The sequence below is a fragment of the Myotis daubentonii genome, chromosome 13, assembly GCF_963259705.1.
Source record: "Myotis daubentonii chromosome 13, mMyoDau2.1, whole genome shotgun sequence".
NCBI lineage: Eukaryota > Metazoa > Chordata > Mammalia > Chiroptera > Vespertilionidae > Myotis > Myotis daubentonii.
The window spans coordinates 56180652-56202130 of NC_081852.1; the positions used below are offsets into that span (position 1 = coordinate 56180652).

At 45.5% G+C, this 21479-nt stretch overlaps 1 protein-coding gene across 4 annotated transcripts in view; it reads right to left on the minus strand.

Moving 5' to 3' along the window:
• The window catches only part of GFRA1 (GDNF family receptor alpha 1), a 178289-nt gene that overhangs the window by 49476 nt on the left and 107334 nt on the right, over window positions 1-21479 (minus strand). For all 4 annotated transcript variants that reach the window (XM_059661528.1, XM_059661529.1, XM_059661527.1 and 1 more), the window contains one exon: window positions 587-923. In XM_059661528.1, coding sequence (XP_059517511.1) covers window positions 587-923 — 337 coding nt within the window. The remainder of the gene's footprint in view (window positions 1-586; window positions 924-21479) is intronic.

Sequence of the window (21479 nt, forward strand, 5' to 3'; positions counted from 1 at the left end):
CCCAGCTTAGCACGTGTGTGATGGAGGCGGGACCTGGGAGCATGGCCGAGCAGGAAGAGGCCTGCTCCTTCGGCCCACATCGATGACGGGTGGCCCAGAACAGACTCAGGGATCCTGGAGCTCTCTTCAGGGCTCAGACACAGCTCAAACCCTCTCACTCTGGTCTCCCCAGTATTCCGACCTCGATGGCCATGAGCCTTGGTATCTCCAGCCCACCCCTCCCCTGACTTACTTAACCCCTGGGGACACCTGGCAGCATCTCAGGGCTGTGGAGTGGGCATGTGCCTTCAGGCTCACCTGGCTCGGGCGGGGGAGGGGGGGCCCTCCCTGTTTGCTAAGCACAGTGGTATTTGCCTCATTCCCGAAGCTCCCCCAGGGTAAACTGGGAACCTTCCCAGCACAGCAATCACCTAACCGGCTTTTGAAGGACCATGTGTCAGACACAGGGGTCAGTTTCTGGCCAATCTCTCCAATGCCTGCCCTGCCCTGCCCTCCCCTCCCCTCGCTCGAGCTCGGCCACAGCCACAGCAGCAGCGGTCCTCCCTGCCACCTCATTCATCTCCCGGCCGGCCGCCCCGCCGCCTACCTGCAGATGTAATTTGTCTTGCAGGAGTCCTGCAGGTTCAAACAGTTGGGCTTCTCCCTCTCCTCATAGGAGCACACGGGCACGATGGTCTGCCGCCGCCGCTCGGTGCAGGCGATGTCCCTGCAGGAGCAGAAGAGCATCCCGTAGCTGTGCTTGGCCGGCACCTTGTCGAAGAACTGCCTCAGGGCCTTGTGGCACTTGCGCCGGTTGCAGACCTCGTTGGACATGCTGGTGGTGCACGGGGTGATGTAGGCGGACCTGTACTTCTTGCAGGTGTCGTCCAGGTTGCAGGCCTTGGCGGCGTCCAGGCAGTTGTTCCCTTTGGGGATGTGCTCCACTGCGGAGGGAGAGAAAGGCGGGCGTGAGCACCGTGCGGGGGAGCCTGGCTGCTCCGCTTTAATTAAAGCACCTCCTGGGTTTTCAGGGAGACCTTGCGTTTACCCGGTGATGCGTGGAGCTCTCTGGACAGCTCTGTGTTGGGAAGCTAAAAACTTAAAGAGTTCGGGACCAGGAGCAGATATGAAGCGTGCGGACGCTGGGAGCCCGCCGCGGACCGCCAGCTCCCAGCACTCTCCTTGCCGTGTAATCAGGAGGCATTGAGAGAGGCCGGAGGAGCTGGCGCACCTGCCCAATTACAGTAAACAAGGCAAGAGGAGGAGAAGTTTCCAACTCCTGGTTGGTAAACCGAAATCAGGATAAAAGGGAAAAGCAACAAATTATACACTTGTTCATTACACAGTATATAAAATGATACGCTGAATCTAAGTATAATTGCCATGCAATCCCCCAGGAACATAATTATGTAATAAATGCATATAGTACATGCTAATTACTATATGATTACCGAGTAATTACGTGGTTATTTGAGCCCAGAAGACAAAATATTATGCTAGGCTCTCTAAACAGGAAGAAACACCACTACAGAGAAGCTGTATTTAAGTTCTAGCTCACAGGCCATGCGAAGAAAACCAGAATAAATTACCTAAAAACGTACAAACCTCAATTACCACCTACAGAACTCCTCGAGCGGGCTCCTCGAGCACTGAGGCTGCAGATTAGGAAAACCTGGCTGGTATGTTGGATGGGATTTCAATGGGCTTACAAACCACAGGCCTTTGGAGTCTCACAAAACGAATGCTGCCTTCTTTCCAAGCCCTCTGCTCCCAGGCACCAGGGCTGCCTGCTGCTGGGCTGCCCGCCGTGTGGCCTGCAGAGAGAGCCTGGTGGAGGCAGGGCCCACCAGGGTGATGGCTGGTGGGCTGAGAGGGCCACGCCCAATGGGTAAAGTTCGAAGATTAGTGGACAGCCCAGTTGGTGTGGCTCGGTGGTTGAGCATCGACCTATGAACCAGGAGGTCACCGTTCGAGTACCAGTCAGGGCACATGCCCGGGTTTTGCAGGCTCAATACCCTGTAGGGGGCGTGCCAGAGGCAGCCAATCAAAGGTTCTCTCTCATCCCTGATGTTTCTATCTCCCCCTCTCCCTTTCTCTCTTAAATCAATAAATATATATATTTTTTTAAAAAGATGAGTGGACAAGGGAAATTAAGCTCAGTCACCATGATACAGGGGTTTCCATGGGGAGAGGAAGTGGTGGGAAACAAACACAATAACATGCCTAATTATAAGGTGGTCCATGGAAAAATCGATACTAAGGTATAATAGCAGCCCCCAGGAAACAGCAGGGGGGCAGCAAAGCACCACACAATTGTGGGATTTGACCCCCCCAGCTAGTTCCTGCTCAGGCCTCAGCCCTTCCTTGCATTCGGGAACCTTCTTTCATTCCCTTTATGATCCAGTCAACAGGGGCCATGAAGATACCTGGGAAATGACAAGAGAATTGGCAAAAGAGGAGAAAGAGTCCAGGAGGGTTGGGTGGGACTGCGATGGAGCCCTGCATCTAGTGTACATCTGAAGAGCACGTGGAATTCTAAGCAGCCTTAAAAAAAGAAGGAAATCCTGCTATACGCGATACCAGAAGCGAGCCTTGAGGACATTACGCTAAGTGAAATAAACCAGCCACAGAAGAACAAGCACAGTGTGATTCCACGCGCATGAGGTATCTGAACCATGGAAGCTCACAGACACAGCGGATAGAACGGTAGTTGCCAGAGGCTGGGGTGGGGGAGGGGAAATGGGGAGTTACTATGGAAAAGGTCTAAAATCTCAGGTATGCAAGACCTGAGGATCGGCTGCATGACATAGTTCCTATACTTAACCATCTGATATTGTACACTTAAAAACCTGTGAAGAGAGAATATCTCGTGTTCAATGTTCTCACTACAATGAAAAAAGGGTCTAAGTAAGGGAGTAAGTAAAGGACACACACAGCAAGCCCAACACTCGTCTCCCCATTGTACTGACAATGTGACTTGCTTTAAGAAAACCTGAAATGCAAAAACCTGAAAACAGAGGTGTACCCTGGCACCACGGGCAGTTCTTTACTACGCTCCGGGTTCCTGTCTCCGCCCGTGACATCCGATGCCAACCACTGACTGTGGGAGGCAGTAAGCAGGACATTCAGCCCCTTCCAGGTGAGCCAAGCCGTGCAGGAAGCCAGCAGCGGCGTGGGCATCCCTTGATGGTTTAACAAGCATACCTGGTGCACGTTCTCCATCGTGACCTTCCCGAACCGGCCTCTCCCTGGGTCCTCTGTTTTCACTCAGGACTGAAATGTTCACCAGGTGCCCTGACAAGATCATTAGGACCTCTGGGCTTTGGGGTCACTTCTAGCCGTGTCCTCTTTTGAGACTTCTCATGCTGTGCTGTTGGGCCCATGAGCAACAGTGATTTCTATTCTTTTTTTTTTTTTAAGAATATGTTTTTATTAATTTAAGAGAGGAAGGGGGAGGGAAGGAGAGGTAGAAACATCAATGATGAGAGAATCATTGATCGGCTGCTTCCTGCACGCCCCCCACTGGGGACCAAGCCTGCAACCTGGGCATGTGCTCTGACCAGGACTTGAACCGTGACCTCCTGGTTCATAAGTCAACGCTCATCCACTGAGCCACACCAGCTGAGTATATATTCTTCAAGGTCTACAGTTTGCTAGATTTCTAAATTATGCATTTTTATTATAACCTAAAATAAATTAATATATCCAAACTATACATAACCTAGATTAGGGCTATAAGGCTGGAGGTTGGTACACAATTTGCTGCATGCAACTTATACTGTGTACACTCTATAGAAAGAAAAGAATAGAGGCACAGAGGTGAAGTTAACACTTAAATGATGTAGCCAGTGACATGAATAAGCAGTTCATGTGCATTTAAATGGAGAAAAATGGCAGATGAATTAAGTCGTCGCATGGCGCCCAGTTAGATAAGCCTGCCAACCCCAAAGAATTCATGCTGAAACAGGGTACCACCTACTGAGCATAAGCACCAATCTAGCTTCAGCAAACAATATCATCCCTTACATTAAGCTAATGTAATGAACTTGCATTTAATCGTTTTCAAAGTTTTGTGTGCATACTTAATTTATGTGCATTGCTTTTATGGTGACATAACAGCAAAGAATAAGAACTTACAGGTTTTTTGTCTTGAGATTTCAAATAAAATTATAACAAAACTAGTAAAATGCAACAAATAAGGTCCAGAAAATGTATTTCTCCTGAATGTAGCCCACATAATACACAGGTTTTAAAAAAATGGCCTGGATGAAAGCTCCTCTCATGGGTCTTCACAATGATTTTTTTTTGGTTATAACACAAGCAACAGAATAACAAATAAGCAAGTAGGATTACAGCAAACTAAAAAGCTTCTGCACAGCAAAGAAAATCAACAAAAAGAAAAGGTAACCAAATGCAGGGGAGAAATTATTTGCAAATGATGTATCTGGCAGGGGTTAATATCCAAAATATATAAATTCATATAACTCAATAGCAAAACAAACAAAAAACAACAAAACAAAATCAAAAAAACTCCATCCTAAATTAAATAAAAGGCAAATATGGAAATTGTCCCCTTGGGAGTTTGACCAGGAGACCGAGAGTTCAATCGCTTGCTATGACGTGCACTGACCACCAGGGGGTGGTGTGGAACATGGCAGGCGACCAGTAACGATGGGGCACTGAGGGACGCAAAGGAAGGAGGAGGTAGGGAGACCAGGAGGCGGGGAACCTGATCGGCCCTGATTGCTGGCCAGGCCTGGGGACCCTACCCATGCATGAATTTCATGCACCGGGCCTCTAGTTTTAAAATAATGGGCAAAGGAACTGAATAGACATTTTCCAAAGGAGATATTCACATGGCCAAAAGGTACATGTAAAGGTGTTCAACATCACTAATCATTAGGGAAATACAAATCAAAACCACAATGGGATACCACCTCACACTTGTAAGAATGGCTATCATCAAGTGTTGGCAAGGATGTGGAGAAAAGAGAACCCTCGTGCACTGTTGGTGGGACTGCACGTTGGTGAAGCCACTAAGGAAAACAGAAGGGAGGCCCCTCAAAAATTAAAAGTAGAGCTACTTACGACCCAGCTATTCTACTCTGGGTATTTATCAGAAGAAAATGAAAACACTAACTCAAAAAGAGCCATGCACCCTCCGTGTTCACTGTAGTAGTATTTACAATAGCCAAGACATGGAAACAACTTAAGAGGTTGTGAACAAATGAATGGATAAAGAAGATGCATCTAGGTAGACACAATAAAATGCTACTCAGCCATAAAAAAGAAGAAAACTGCCATTTGTGACAACATCACTTCAAGGGCATTATGCTAAGTGAAATAAGTCAGAAAAACACAAATACTATATATCATCTCACTTATATGTGGAATCTATATATAAATAAATAAATAAATCTCAAAGAGAAAAAATATCATATTTGTGGTTACCAGAGGCTGGAGAAGAGGGTGGGGGAATTGGATAAAAGTAGTCCAAAGGTAGAGATTTCCGATTATCAGATAATAAGTCATGAGAATGTAATCTACAACATGGTGACTACAGTTAATACTTCTCTGTGGTATATTTGAAATAGCCCATGTACTCATCAATAGGAAAATGGTTAAACAAACTGTGGTCTACCAACACAATGAAATACTACCCAGAAACAGGAACAGATGACCTACTGATACACCCAGTAACATGGATGAATCTCAAAAACACTACGCCAAGTGAAAGAAAAAAATCCTTAACACAAAACAGTACAAAAGTACACACTGTAAGACTCTAGATATGCGATATTCTAGAATAGGCAAAACTAGTTTATTCTGAAAAAATTCAGAAGAGTGGTCGGTTCTAAGGGGCGGAGGTGGGGATTGGCTGGGAACAGGCAAGAGGGAACGTTCTAGAGCAGTGATGGCGAACCTATAACACCTCTGACACGCGAACTCATTTTTTTGGTTGATTTTTCTTTGTTAAATGGCATTTAAATATATAAAATAAATATCAGAAATATAAGTCTTTGTTTTACTATGGTTGCAAAGATCAAAAAATTTCTATATGTGACACGGCAGGCACCAGAGTTAAGTTAGGGTTTTTCAAAATGCTGACACACCGAGCTCAAAAGGTTCACCATCACTGTTCTAGAGTGATGGCATGTTTTCTATCTTGACAGAAGTTTGAGTCACAACTCGGCACGGTACACTTAAGTTTGTACATATATAACGTATGCCTCGAAAGGAAAAACACACACTAAATAATGAAAACTGATTGATGACATGTATGCTGACACGTTTAGGAGAGGTATACTGATGTCAGCATTTTAAAAACCAAATGGATTGATAGATGGACACAAAGATGGAAGGATGGATACTCACAAAGCCAATTACTTTCACATTTAGTGATAGAATCCAGGGGATGACTTCATTGCAAATTTTTTTCCATTTTGCTGTATGATTGAAAATACTCAAATAAAATATTGGGGGGGGGATAGATTCATGTCTATCCTATTCTTTTTTTTTAAAAGGTTTCACACAGAAAATTTGGAAAACAACTCATAGCCTCTATCCCTTTCTCCCTTCTTAATCTCCTCACAAAATCACCTCCAACTCTCTCTCGGGTAATGCTGCGATTCCTGCTGCCATGAATTAAAATCAAACACTGCTGAAATCACAGGACACAGAAATTGGAGTTGAGTTTTCACTTGGTAAGATCTATCCCCCTAGGTATTAAAATGATCCCCCGGGGCCCCCAAACCCAGCCTCGATGGCTTGAGGGCGGAGGGAGGGATGAGCAGGATGAGCAGGGGAGGCACCTGAGTCACGCCCAGCCCTGCAGCAGCGCACAGGGCGCCGAGGGGCAGGCAGCGCCTGTGCTTTAGGGTCTGGGCACAAGCGCCTCCTCGCCTGCGCCTGGCGGGAAGGCTTCTGAACAGCTTTGCCATAACTCAGAGTGCCGTCCCCCCCACAGCTCACTTTAGAGCTCCCTCTCCCTCCACCTCTAATCTCTCCCTCCATCTGCTGTTACTCATTTTTTAACTCAGTAGAATGTCTGGGATGCTGTCTGAATGGGAAGTAGTCTCAGAATGCAGGCTGTTTACTAGAGAGGCTTTGCCTTGGGTGTGGGCTGTGCTGGTGAATGAGCTACTCCCCAGCATCAGTCCCTGCGCGGCGCTATGGAGAATGCCATCTCGCCAGCGTTTCCTTTCCAAGTTAGGCATAACCACGTCGTTACTTTGCAGGTTACCGATTGCTTCCTCTCCCATCATTCTCTGCCTCTCTGCCTGTGATCCCATCCGATCTGACTTGTTTCCTGTGTTCCTGGGTGTGGGAGGTGTAACCTGCATAAGGATGGGAGGGCCAGCTCCCAGACCACAGGGTTAAGGGGGGCTGATGCTAATGGAGGAGCAGTGCAGTGGGAGTCGGAGGGAATTAAATGTGGTCCAAATCACCCGAGGGTCTTTCTACAGGCCCCTTTCCCCGGTGGGCCTCCGTTTCCCCATTTGTAGGATGATATATCTAAGGTCCCTTCAAGCTTCAAGCTTCTTTGATTTGATGGTTATCCTATAAAAATGCCTTTTTCTGACCATAACATCAAGTATTTAGAATCGACCTTGATGATCGGGGACAGAATGTAAAACCCCAGCACTGGGAGGCAGGCGCTAGCGGCTAGCCTCTCTGCTGTTTGCTGCTGCAAAGAGTAAGTACATGGACCAGTGCTTTCAACCCCGACCTGCCAACAGAGCCAATGTGGAAACGGTCCTTCCAGCAAAGGGAGACGCGGAGGTGTCAGGATGAATTATGCGCCGGGAGAAGCTTCGGCATTCTAAATTCCTCTGGAGCGAGGAACGGCCTTTATCCCAAGTACAATCCTCACACTGTCCCAAATCAAAGAGGCTATCACTGTGGCCAGCAGCCTCGCGTTATTTACACGCAGAAAATGCCCCAGTTATTGGCAATCGCTGGGGCCGGCTCACCCGTCTAAATGGTGCAGGAGGAAACACAGATGCAAGCAACCAGAAATCCTTCTATAGATGACGAGGGGACGTAACACAGTACACATATGAAAATCTGCAGGGTCTGCATGAAGCAGGAAGCACGAGGCACAGCGAGAGAACCGTGTTTACAAATGCTGGCCCATTTCTGGGTATCCTTCTGCCCGCTCCTAAGGGTGGCAGAATTGAATCCACAACTGGTTTCCTCTTCCTTTCTGACGTGATTAATTACCATGTGCACATAACTACTGTTCTTCTCCCCACAGGCTCCCTCTAACATGTCATCCCAGCAAACAAAAAAATGGGCTCCCAAGACCCTCCCAGGGGTAAGAGCAGGCTTTTCTCGGAGCTCACATTTCCAGTCCAGTCTTCTGATGGCAAATCCGATCATCCAGGTTGTGACCCTTGTAATCAATCCTTCCAGAGTTTGGTCTTTTCCAGCTGGGATGCTAAAAATTACATTTAAAACCCACATGTCGGCTCTTGGGAGTGCATTCTGTCATTCACACACCATGTCAGACATACTGTATTATAGGGTGAGGCATTTCCCCCTCCATCTACTGTTCTGTAGCTTCCATGATGACATTATGCCTCAAGCCGTACCCAAGTCTGCTCCAGGGTTCACAGTAACTGACTAAATCTGAATACTTGTGAATTTGGAAATAATTCTTTCCTCTGTTGAAGACAGTGCCCAGTGGGAAGCACATGTCACGGGCTCACCCCACGCTCACTCACTCCAAGCTCACCCGTGAGTGTGTCTTTTCTCAGAGTGCACTGTGGCCCTCCACACCATCCATATCTTAAAGATTAGATGCAGCCTATCAGGGGTGTGCAAGTCACATGCTTGTTGCTGCACGGTGATTAATAGTGCTGTCTCAGCAAATGGGATCATTACATTTTTAATTAACCTTTCCAACCTCCTCCATCTTTGCTTTTTTGTTAGACATCAGTTCTCTGAAGTTCTCTACTTGTTTATGTTTCATTCTCTTGGCAACAAAAGTATGAAAAATGACAGCAGGTGATGCAGGAGTCAGTGCCCAGGTAAGATGCCTGGTGAGGTGCAATGCCCCATTGCATGTAGGATATAGGGACAGACGCTCAGAACATGGTGGCTGGGTGCCCACCTAATTTTTGTTTTGGCAGCTTAGCATTATTTAATGGCCTTGGCTACCAGGAAGCTGGCTTTTAAAAAAAAATCTCTTTCAAGCTAATTATAATTACTGTGTATAAATCATACAATGATCAATTATAAAAAATCTCGGGTTCATAAATATTTAACTTAGCATTCAACTCCACGCTGCGGGAGTGCCTGAAATTCTGAGCCCTTCTCTTTGCAAACAACTGCTTTATTACCGTTCCAATGCCAATTACCCAAAACTGAACCTAGCCGGCCTAGCAGCACGCTCAGGCACATATTCGAGCGTAGCGCCTTTCCCTGTATGAAGATGGCATGACTCAGTTATTTCTATAACACCCAGGCCTCTCATTAAGAAGATATTTTGCAAAGTCTTCTATCACCATCTTTTAATTCCTCAAGTATGGAGAGACACGATTCTGATATTAGACATAAAACACTCATTAGAATATATTTTTATCTAATTTGAGATGGATTCAGAGATAATTGAGGTCAAATTTGTTTGGAAAATGCATTGTGACATGTGCAAACGCTGATGCAAAGAGGAAATGATCTTCCACGAGGACTGGAGCAAAACAGCTAAATATTTTTCAGCCAAATCATAAAGCCATAATTGGATTTCAATTTAGTAATAGTCGGCCTAAGACAGGCCATTTTTAATAATCTAATTATGCTCAGGCCTACCCCAGAACTCAGTGACTGCTTCAGAACTAGTAATTGTACTCAATCCTGTTGCATCTTCAACCATGAAATTTGCTATTACATCTAGGACTGGCTCACCGTGATGAGTATTTATTTTTCAACCTCAGATAATCTTTATAATATCCACCAATGCCTACACCTTTAATTTCCTACAAGCGAAATCTTTTAATGACTTTCGCTGGACCAGAACACTTGATCCCCGGGAGCTCAGCATTGCGGTCCTTCTATAGACACAAGTCAGAGTGAGATCTAGAAACATCTTCCCTCATATTTTTATGAAGTCAGAGAGAAAGAGCATCCCTTGCTTTCGTCTGATTTTCATTAATTAAAGGTATTTAATTGCTCACATCTCATTAGCAGTAAAATTAATGAGTGCTTCACCTACAGGAAGAGATCTGCATGATAATGTAAACCTAATTCATTTCATGGGGTACAGGCTGGAGCTCCGCTGATGTTTAGCCTTTACAGCAGTAAAGGGCTAAACAGGCCTTCAAAACCGGGGCCGCTGCTCCCTAGAGAAAACAACAAATGTGCGCCAACCACGTAACGATGTTCCCCCTCACTGTTCCACCAACACATCGCCGCTGAGAGGGCTCAGTGGGTGAAGTGGAAGGGAAATATGAAGTTGTTCGTTTTTAGCAATTTTTCTCAATAAAGCCATAGACTTCAAATAATGTGCCTGAACTTGTACACTAGCAGATTCAGAAATGTCTCTGCGTGGACCACGCAAAGTAATCGCTGAGTTTGAGGTGTGTTCGTTGGGATACTGTGAGCAACAGACAATCTCTGTGTTGGGTGGGGATGGGTTTTACAAGCCAAATGCCATTTCTCACTAAATGTGGCCAGGAATTAGGTGCTGGTGTTGGGCAATGCCTAGGGGTAGTGAATAAGCGATGAGTATCTGTAAGGACTGTTTCCATATGGGTGACTTAAAAAAAAACAACAAAGAGGCTTTCTTAAAAAGGAGCCAATGACAGCACTGGAATGAGGGTTTTTGCTTCTCAAGTGGCTACTTTGAAGGAAAAAGCTCATTCGAATGTATGTGTTCTTGGGAGGTTCAGTATCCGTAGTGATACTATACATGTGCTGCCTTTCTCCAACGAGCTCGAGTCAACGGATGCCACCAGAAGGTCCACATGTCACTTTCACTACACAATCGACAAAAAATTGTTCTGGCCTCTGATACACACAGACAGAAGAAAAAGTATGCACACTCAAGCCAAAGAATCCGCTGAAACAATGAAAAATGAAGAGGCTGAAGACCCTATTAAGTAGCCTGGCTGATGCTGAGATAATAATGAATCGTTGACGATCTTGGTGGTTGTCAGGGCCCTCACAGTGCGGGATTTTCAGCAAAGATAAGCTAAATATCAGGTCTTTATTTTTAGTTAAAGAGCATAAAATTCAATGCCTTTCCTCCCACGAGCCTATTTACATACCTGCTGTGCTACCCATTTGCCTTCACCTGTTTCTCAATTAATACCCCATTAAGCCGCTCCACCTGTGGTGGCTTTTACCTTCACCGCAGTCCTGCCGCCATCACTCATCCGGCTACCGCTCCACTGTTTCTTTTGGGAAGATAAACAGAAGCTGCATGAATAATCATGGCAGGACTTTGCGTTTGCAGAGTGTGAGTTCAAAAGATAGTAGCCAGAAGCTGAGGCCAGTTTCAGAAAGAGAAAGCCAGCCACTGGCTGGGCAGAATGTCTGCAGGTACAGGTAGCCATATTCCAGAAGGTTACACGGAGGAGGAATGGCCATCTTAATAAGTCAGATTTTGTGAATTCCAGAACACACACACACACACACACACACACACATTTTAATAGTGTTTTGCTTTCATGTCAAGTTGGGTTAATACCATTTTGTGTGGTGGAGGGTTGTTTTAATGAAGAATAGCACATTATTTCTCTTCCATGCAAACAGATGGCACAAGTTTGCAAAGCTGATTTCTTCAAGCAGGGACCAAACCTAGGGGCTATCAGAAGCCCCTGGAGATCAAACTTTAAAATAACAAAAACAAAACCCCTAGATTCCTGGGTCCGGTCCCACCCCCTGAGAATCTGGATTCTGACAAAGCTCCCAAGTACTTCGGGTGATCAGACAGGATTCTCTGCTCGGGGAATTCAACCGTTCCTTTTTGCTATGCACCTGCACACCCATGTATTTTCCTAGGAAATCCCAGCTTTTGGTTGGCTCTGGTCACATTTTCAGGAATGTCGTCCCTAAGAGGTGCCTCTAGTGGATAACTCATGCAGGCATCATTCCAGAAAGATCTTGTGGCTGAGGCCTTCCTTTGCCCATGTTCCCAGTGTAACTTGAATTAAGCCTAGACTAGATTTACCAGGTGGCCCCAGCACAGATACTCCAAAGTGAGCTAAACACAAAGCCCCCCCAGCCACCATGAGCTGCGGAGGAAGCAGACAGCAGACCAGGTGTGTGTACGCCCATCTGCATGCCTCCGTGAACCTCCGTGTTTTAGCTGAATGGTACGTTGGCACGTGTTCCTGCTCATTTCATTCCTAGCTTTAAATTGGTTCCAAATGCATTCACAAATCTACCCTTCCCAGCCCCAGGATCACTCCTGTTAGATCCCCATTTGAGGCACTACACCAGTTAGCTCGAGGATTAAGTGTAAACCCCAGGATTTTTACATTAGAATTCCTTAGTCAGGACCTCCTTTGTGCCTCTGCAACTTAATCTGTGGCTCTGTCTCCCGCAGGAATTGCAGAGTAAATACAGCCACAGCCGCACGGTGCTCTGCGGGCACCGAGCCACCGCTCCCCGGGCGGTGTCCTCCCACTTGGCTCTTGTCCAGGGGATGCTGTGAGTCTGGCAAGGCCGGACGAGGCAGGTGGGGAGCCCAGCAGGCTCAGGCTGCTTGGGGAGCGTGTCTTTCCTCAGTGGCTCACACAGACAGTCCTCTATGGAGTTGTCGTGTCCCGATGTACATGTAAGTGGAGAACCCTGGGCTAAATGAGAATCATCCCAGCTCCTGAAGCCTGATATTTCCACTAGCTATTTGCTTAGTGAAACGTAAGGCCAAATGTACCCCAAAACCTCTTTAAGCTTCAAAGTGTGCCTTTTCTAAGAGAGACCCGGACTCGCACGCTACCTAGTTACGGTAAGAAATGGCCACTTGGACAGTTATATTTAACCCTGGGTGAGTTGGAAGCTGGATGTGAATACTGGGGTCAAGATGAGCCCATCAGCTTTACGCCCGGAGGGATCAGAATGACATTCAACGCGAGTGCCGGGGTACAGGCCAGCTGCTAATGCTGCTCTCAGCACCCCTGGACATGACAGAGGAGCAAGGTCACCCTCTTCATAGGGCACTCGGGGACGGCAGAAGTGAGGAGGGCGGGCCTCAGAATGGCCAGCCGCGCTGCCTTTCGGTGGGGGTGTAATGAGGGGATGAAAAGCAGCGAAGAATTTCTGCCCTGTAGGAGGTCAGCCTGGGTCCCTAAACAGCCCTGCCCTATGGAAGAGGCTCTGTGTTGCAGAAAATCCTGTGTTTCTATAGGAAAAATAGTCTGGGAGAACCAAACAAAGCTAGTCCTTATAGCTCTGTGATTTAGCCTTCTCACCATGAATTGTCAAACACAGGTAATTATTATTATTAGTCTTTGACCCTTGGCCTTAAAAAGTGAATAGTGAATGGCTGCTGAGAATTTCCTTGATGTGTCTAGAACTGCCTCCATGGCCAGGAAAGATCTAACAGTCTCCTCACACTGTTCTGTTCACGCATGAACTGGCCCCAAAGAACTAAGAAAGTTCCTAATGTGGACAATACGGTAGAACTCTGGTCCCTAAGGAGAAGCATGAAGGTGGGAATGGGGACTGGTTGACTCAGTGAGGAAGCAGGACCACAGTGCACCCGCCCAGAAGTTCTAGGAAAACAAAACCCCACAAAACAACATGGAAGTCCAATGGGCTGTTGAGGGGGGAGGGGGACAAGGCTTTCCCAGTTTCTATTGTATTTATTGTTGGGGACAGAGGCCCTTCGGTGCTGGATTTAAGAGCTCTTCGTTGTAACTGGAGGAGATCCACCCCCCGAGTTTTCTACAAGCCCTTGGAGGAAGTCACCTGAGAAATTCTGTTCAATAATATCAGTGGGACCCTATTTAGTGATGTTTGGGGGTAGTAGTGGTGGTTTGTACAGATCAGAGATTTGGCTTAGGCATATATTTGTGTGCGTTTTAAAAGCAAAAATTACATACAGCTTTAAGAAGATAGGCCTAAAAACCTAATAGCAGAGAACCAAAGTTTTGGAACACTAACCTATGTCCTGAAATTGGGAATTCATTTCTAGTATGGTACCTGTGTGTTAGAAATTTTTAAAAAGCAACTGTCTGGACCTATTTTTTGACACCAATGAGAGATCCTCCTGGCGTGGGAAAGACTTCTTTAACATGCCAGGAACTCGGGCGTGCTTCCGCAGGTGAGAGAGCACAAGAAGGAAAGTATACGTGTGATTACAAGCACAGCACTGTCTCAATCATCCGCTAAAACCGAACACCACAGCGGAGGCGAAGGTATCCACGGGAGAGCAGTGTGTCAGTAAATACATAAAGTACAGAGGTCCCACGTATTTGACATCCAAAGAACAAAGCCATCCATCAGTGTCCTGGCACAGATCGATCCAACAGAATGCTCCTGCTAAAAACCTAATAGTATGATGGTAATAACGCGGCCATAAAACCTCTGGTCTGTAATTGACTGCTTCCACTTGGAGCTAACATGTCTCAAACGGTGAGTCATGTTCACCTGAAGATCTCACTGGCGTTGAATGACAATCAGTTACACCTGACACTGGTCTCCATGGACGGCTTGTGCTGGATAATGGCCCAGGGACAGACGCCATGGGGGGATGGGGAGTATATCCCCCAGCAAGCCAGGCAGGCCCGTGATGCTTAAAAACGTGGAGCTCAACTAGGTTTCCCCTTGGCCTTCAGATGCAAGGAGGCTGCCACTCTCTGACAAAGTGATTAGAAATGAAGCGTCCGGTACCATTATCGCAAGTTCCTCAGGGCATCCAGGTCTTAGTTGTAGAGTTTTGTTTGGTGAGCATATGACCAGGAGTCACATATAGTGTATGCTCCGTCTCTCTCCTTACAATAAGTACCAGGTGCAGAGAACCGACGGGCAGGGGCCTATACTGTGGAGGGGACACCATTGACATGTCTTGACCTGCTCCCACCCTTTTCTTTTTAAGATTTTAAAAATTGATTTCTAGAGAGACAGGAAGGGAGAGGGAGAGAAAAACATTGATGTGAGCGAAACATTGATCAGCTGCCTTCTGCACGCCCCCCCAGTGGGGATCAAGCCTGAAATCTGGGCATGTGCCCTGACCAGGAATCGAACAGGCAACCCCTTGGTGCTCTGGACAACACTCAACCAAGTGAGCCACGCCGGCCAGGGTTCTATCACACGCACTATTTTTTTTAAATATTGGTGAGTTCTGGGTGACAGTCTGGTGAATAGATTAGTTAAGTGTAACTTGGAAGAGAGATGTGGCTAGGAAGGCTGTTGGCAGTGAGATCCAAATGTTGAAAGGAAAGCCCGTTGCTACTGCTGGAACACTAAATGAAAATTTAGTTATCTCACAGCACAAATTCAGAGCCCTCCAGTAGAACAAATGGCTGCTGAAAGGGTGGGGACCACCCTGTAGGGGATTATTAATAGTGGGCATTTACCACAAAGAGATCAATCAAGTTCAACAATGCTGGCCACACGGTGAGACCAAAAAAGGGCCGAGTTACACACACCTCTCAGCGTTTTGCTCTGTATTTAAATTATAACTGAGAGGAGATCCATTCCCTTGAGTTTCCTCATTCATCTGCATATCTCAAGGCCACTCCCACTTTGCTGATGCTTAATGTCAACTTCTGAGCACTCCTCCCTTCCCTTCAACATACACCAACAGAGAAGCCCTCTGCATCTCCCAGTTCACACTTCTGGGTTAGAAACCCTTGATGTTGGATGCAAGTAAAAGGCAGTCATCCCTGGGTTTCATTGTGGCAAAAATCTCCCAGACCTCTCTGTGCCCAAATGAATTTGCAAGTTTCTGCTTCTCAGCTGGCCAGACACTGTCATCAAAAGCAGACATTTTTATCCATGCTGTAACTAGAAGTTTTAATTAATAAGCCTGGTGGCTTCTAATGGACTTGGAGCATACGTCAGATTGCTCTGTGCCCTTTGATATATACTTAAAGGTAATTGGGTAGTCTTTCTGATGTATTTTTAAAGAGCAAACTATCGATGAATAATGTTTCAGTATTAATATAACCACTTTGTGTAGATCAAGAAACATCAATAGTAGAAGCCCATATTTATCTGCAAATGAACAACTCTGTATAGATCTGTTACTTAAAGCTAAGTGGGGGGCGTCCACTCATCCCGTGCCGACGGGGACTGGACTCCCCGTGATAAAGATGAAAGCTGGAGTCAGCCTCATTCTCCCAGCGCCCGAAACGAATGCTTCCACTTCATGCCCCGGTCCGGTGCCGCTGAAGAGGAGCGGCCGTAAAGCGCAGGTCCGCTTCCCCCTCTGACAGGCCGCTATTTTTAATACCTCACTTGATGAAAACATTTCATACTTTGGGAGCTCTAATAGCTGCCACCGCCAAGCAGAATGAAATAAAAACGATTGTACCATTCATTCTGGATGGAGGTGGGGAGGATCCCGGCTTTATCGCTGCTTCAAACAGTTGTGCAGTTCATATATTTCAAGGGTCCGTTCATTCAAATTGATCACTGCCAGGAGGAAATGCTGGAGAATCGTGGAGGCTTGCAATGAAGCAGCTCCTGGGGCTGGGTGTTAGGACACTGAGCAAAGCATTTCTCCAACAATCCGGAACTGTCGGTTCTTTTGTTTTAGTTTTCATTTAAATACCTAGAAGGCGTCATGATTCTATTAAAGAGGTGGGTTTGAAGAGCATTCTTTGCTTGTCTTTAGCCTGGCAGTTGGGGCCCACTAACCTTCAGGCAGAAGGTGTGTAAACAATTCCCATGCTGGGACCCCGAGCCAAATTTCTGCAAGGGTCACTTTGCTCCGAGCTGATGACAACACATCCAGACATTGCAAATGCTACCCGAATGTTATTTAGATTTATGGAGAGGGGGGAAAAGATAGCAGCTGGCAGGGCTCCTCGTCCTAGTTTAATTCTCTCTCCCCTGCCATGAGCATGGCCAATTTACTGTAACTCTCCACCAAGCTGGAAGGGCCACAGATGGAAATTAAGATACAGAGCGCTGAGGTGCATGCACAGTGAGGTCACAGGGTACGTGGTCTACGCCCTCAGAAGGAGACTGGAGACGAGCATCCAGTATCCTGACCACAGGCCCATGTTCTCTCCCTTCCAATGTGTGATGACCTACAAGTCTTCCCAGTGGCTTTGCTGTAAGAGGCCGCTGGTCTGCATGTCACTGCTCTGTTTAGTAGAACATCTGAATAGGGGCCCTGAATGACATTTCATGAAACCAATGACTCTTCCTTTTTTTTTTTTTTTTTTTTTTTGAAACTAAGACTCTCCTGGAGAGCTTGTCTCCCACCCCCACAGAATCTGACTTAGTGGATCTGGGGTGGGAGCCAGAAACCTGCATCTCAACACATTTCTCCTGATTCTGCTTCACCACATTTTGAGAAACACTTCTGAAAGGAAACGGCTTCCTAGAAAGCTAAGTCCATTAATGAGATCAATGTGCTGCATCCAAAGAATAAGTCAATAATAATTTAGCTATAACAAGTATTCTTTAATAATTCTATCACAACTCACTCATTCACTTATTCATTCATTCATAGTGTTTCTGCTAACATTTATGATGTTTACTACCAACCATGTAAATTCTGCCTCTATTATTCCAAGACCAATCTACCCAGTCACATTCAGTTCAAGTTAGTGAATACTTCCCTGGCTGGTTTGGCTCAGTGGATAGAGCATCAGCCTGTGGACTAAAGGGTCCCGAGTTCGTCCAGTCAAGAGCACATGCCCAGGTTGTGGGTTCCATCCCCAGTAAGAGGCATGCAGGAGGCAGCCAATCAATGATTCCATAGCTCCCTCTCCATTCCTCTCTGAAATCAATAAAATATTTTTTTTAAAGTTAGAGAATATTAACCAAACAAATGGCTTGGTATAAATGTGCTGGTTACTTGTGAGGATTACAAGGTAATGTCAGCTGAGCCAAAAATAGCCCCTTCTTGTTAAAAATTTGAGGAGCAAACATACTCAAGGAATAACAGTGCTAGCTATATAAGGGATCTAACAGAAACTATCAGCTGTCAAAGGATGAACTACTTAAAAACAGTCCCATGACTACTGGGTATCCCCTTATAAAAAGATAAAATTATATTTTTAAGGCATCCATACACAAAAATAAATTCTAAGCGGATGAAAGAATAAAATGTGAAAAACAAAACTTGAAAAATTTTAGGAAAAAACATAGCAGATTAACTTTATGACTTTGATATTGTTAAGAAATACTACAAGAAGACACACATATCTCCAAACTATAAAGGAAAATTAACAAATAGACTGCATTAAAATTAAAAACTTAGTACAGGAAGACTCCAAAAGCAAAATACAAAGGTGAGCCATAGCCTTAGCCAGTTTGGCTCAATGGATAGAGTGTTGGCGTGCAGATGGAAGGGTCCCAGGTTCGATTCCGGTCAAGGGCATATGCCCAGGTTGCAGGCTCAGAGAATCTCTCTCATCATTGTTGTTTCTATTTCCCTCTCCTCCTTTCCTCTCTGAAAACAATAAAAATATATTTTAAAAAAGAAAAAAGGTGAGCCACAGACTAGGGAAGATACTTAAATTCACAAAATGACAAGAGAATGATACCCAGAAATTATAGAGAAGTGCTATGAATCAATAGGAAAGAGAGAAATATGATGATGTGGTCAATAAGAGACTCTTAGGCATAAAAATATATTGCATGTCGATAGAATTCTACGCATGGAAAAGAATAGATTTTCAAGTTCAAAGGCCAAAAGGAGTGATATAAACTTTCTAACTATTAAGAAGAATCCTAGTAGTATATTATTTAAATGAATGCTAGTGAAAGTCAAATAGTGATATTATTTTCATCTCACTGCATTCTTTGAAAAGAGTGATCTTTAGTTTTATCTTGAAATATCTATATTAAAATAGTATGCAAATGAAATCTTTTCCAACTACATAAAACTTAGGCTGAAATATTTCAGCTCTCAATTCAAATATGTATGAGGAAGCACAGAGTTTTTCCAAAATTCTCCTGGGGACTATCTGAGCAAAAGGGTTTGCAGACCACAGCTATAGAGAACCTCTCCTATGGATGGATAACTATGAGATTTCATTGCCCATTGTTTACTTCCAGTTAATAATTATTATAACCCAAGTGCCCACTGATGGAAGACAGGACGAGTAAACTATGGTATAGTCACACCATGAAGTACTACACATGGCAGTGAGAAGGAATAAACAAGAGGTATACGTGTCAAGATGGATAAACTTCAAAACAATGTTTGAAAATGAGGCAAATATATGTATTGAATAATCTTTTTATGAAGAACAACCTAGAAAATAGGTTTTTGTGTTTATATATTTAGTAAATAGACAGTATAAATGATCGTGAGGAACACCAAATCAAGAGGGGAATAGAATCCAATATGTACAGAGAGCCAGGGGCATAGAATATATAACTTAGGATGCTTTCTTTAAAACATGAATACAGAGTGTGTGTGTTTATCCTTGTGCATGCTACACTATCAAGTACATTGCCGATAGCAGGGCACTTCCAACGTGAGTAGGTGTTGATAGCAGAAGCATTTGCCGATCATTTGATATGCTTCACGGTTTGACATTTTCCCCCGCAGACTAGTTTCTGGCTCTGTACTTTCCATACTTGGTTTCTCCTCTCCTACTCACACACATCAGGCGAGGGAACCACAGGCCACATTCATGCTGCTCTCCGTCCTCTGGTCCCGTGGCTTCAGGACACATCGCTGGTGAGTGAGGACAGTGGGCAGTGGGAGTATTTCGGAAGCCATGCCACTTCCTCCAGTGGGTCAACTAGCAATGACTTAACACATGGAGAGAACTGGGACCCCCGTAAATATATCCCACTCAACCCAAACTAAATGTGTCCCTGTGGTCGACTTCCCCTTAGCCAGAGGCTCAATGATCTGAGACCCGTCGAATCCCGCTGGACACGGGGAATGCACGTGTGACTGAAGAAAGGTCAGAGTGGGTGGAGGCAGTGCAGCTGAAGTCTTACTTCTGCGGATTTTACACATTTTTACCAAAACCATATAATCAGTAAACACATTGCTGGAGCCTCTCTCTCCTAGGGCTGGGGAAGGAAGGGGCCAGTATCTCAAGTTTCATTAGCTTCCCAGTAAGTCCACCCCTGGGGACCTGGGGGTGAGGAAGAGATTCGTAATGATTTATTTATATGTGTGTGTGTATGTGAGAGAGAGAGAGAGAGAGAGAGAGAGAGAGAGAGAGCTATCTCAGATGCTAATATGGCAATATGTTGAGATTTGATAAAGCTGGGTTGGTGGGTTCTTGTGTATACATTTATATTTCTGTTTACATTTGTTTGTAGGTTTGAAATATGCCATTAAGATACAGATGCAGAAACAGAGAAAAGACTGAGTGCGCTTGCATCCTGAAGTCTCCAGGGGAACAACCAGTGGAGAACTGGGGTGGGGGGGGGGGCTGAGGGGGTGGCAGCCTGACAGATCTTGAGACAGACAGCTGTCAATCACCGAAGGTCAAGCTCTGTGCTCTCCTGGAATGAGCTGGGAGTTCCTAATACACCAGGGAATTTAAAAACACGCGTGACACACATTCTGTTTCCAGAAGAGACCGGCGCATGCCCCACTCCTGACTCCCCACAGAAAGGGCTACCTGCTTTATCAAGACAAAAAGAAATCGCTCGCGCCAAGCGTGACTGTCACCACATGTCACTTCACATCGGCTGGCACATGTCAAAGGAGGACACACAAAGCTGCCACCTGCCATCCTCTCCCGAGCGCATCAAGCTTCCTTCGTAAACCACTCAACGGCAACCAGGAGAAATGTCCGTTATGAGCCGAGACGCCACCTCCGTGAACGAGAGGGAGGCGAACTCTCATTTCCTAGGACTGGAGACAACAGAAGAGGAAGCCGCTCTGCGGAAGGTCTCAAGTTAAAAATAAACCCTCCGCTCTTCCCACCTACAGACATTCCGCCCCCACACATTCGTTTCCTGGGGACCACAGTGGAGGTGTCAGAACGCCGCACGGAGCCTTTTTTGGAATGAGTTGTAACAATTTCTGCCTAAAAATGACGAATATTATAGGATGTGAGGGCTGGGCTATTTTTCACTGTGCTTTTCATCAAGAGTGAGAACCCAGTGTGGTGAAGGCCTGGGGAGGGGGGTGGGGGAGGGGGGTCAATGGAGGGATAAAAAGGGGACATCTGTGATACTTTCAACAATAAAAATAAACTTAAAAGGAGTGAGAAAAAAACCATTTGTGTGTGGGGGGTGGAGGTTGAAAGGAGAGGATGTTTTCAGAATTCCGCCTGTTGTCTTCTGGCTTAACCTTGGAATACTTTAAAATAATTACCAAGAATTATAAAACCTGAGGGCCAAATGTGACCTCAGAGATAATCCAGTCCAATATCCTCATAAAAGTGAAGAACCAT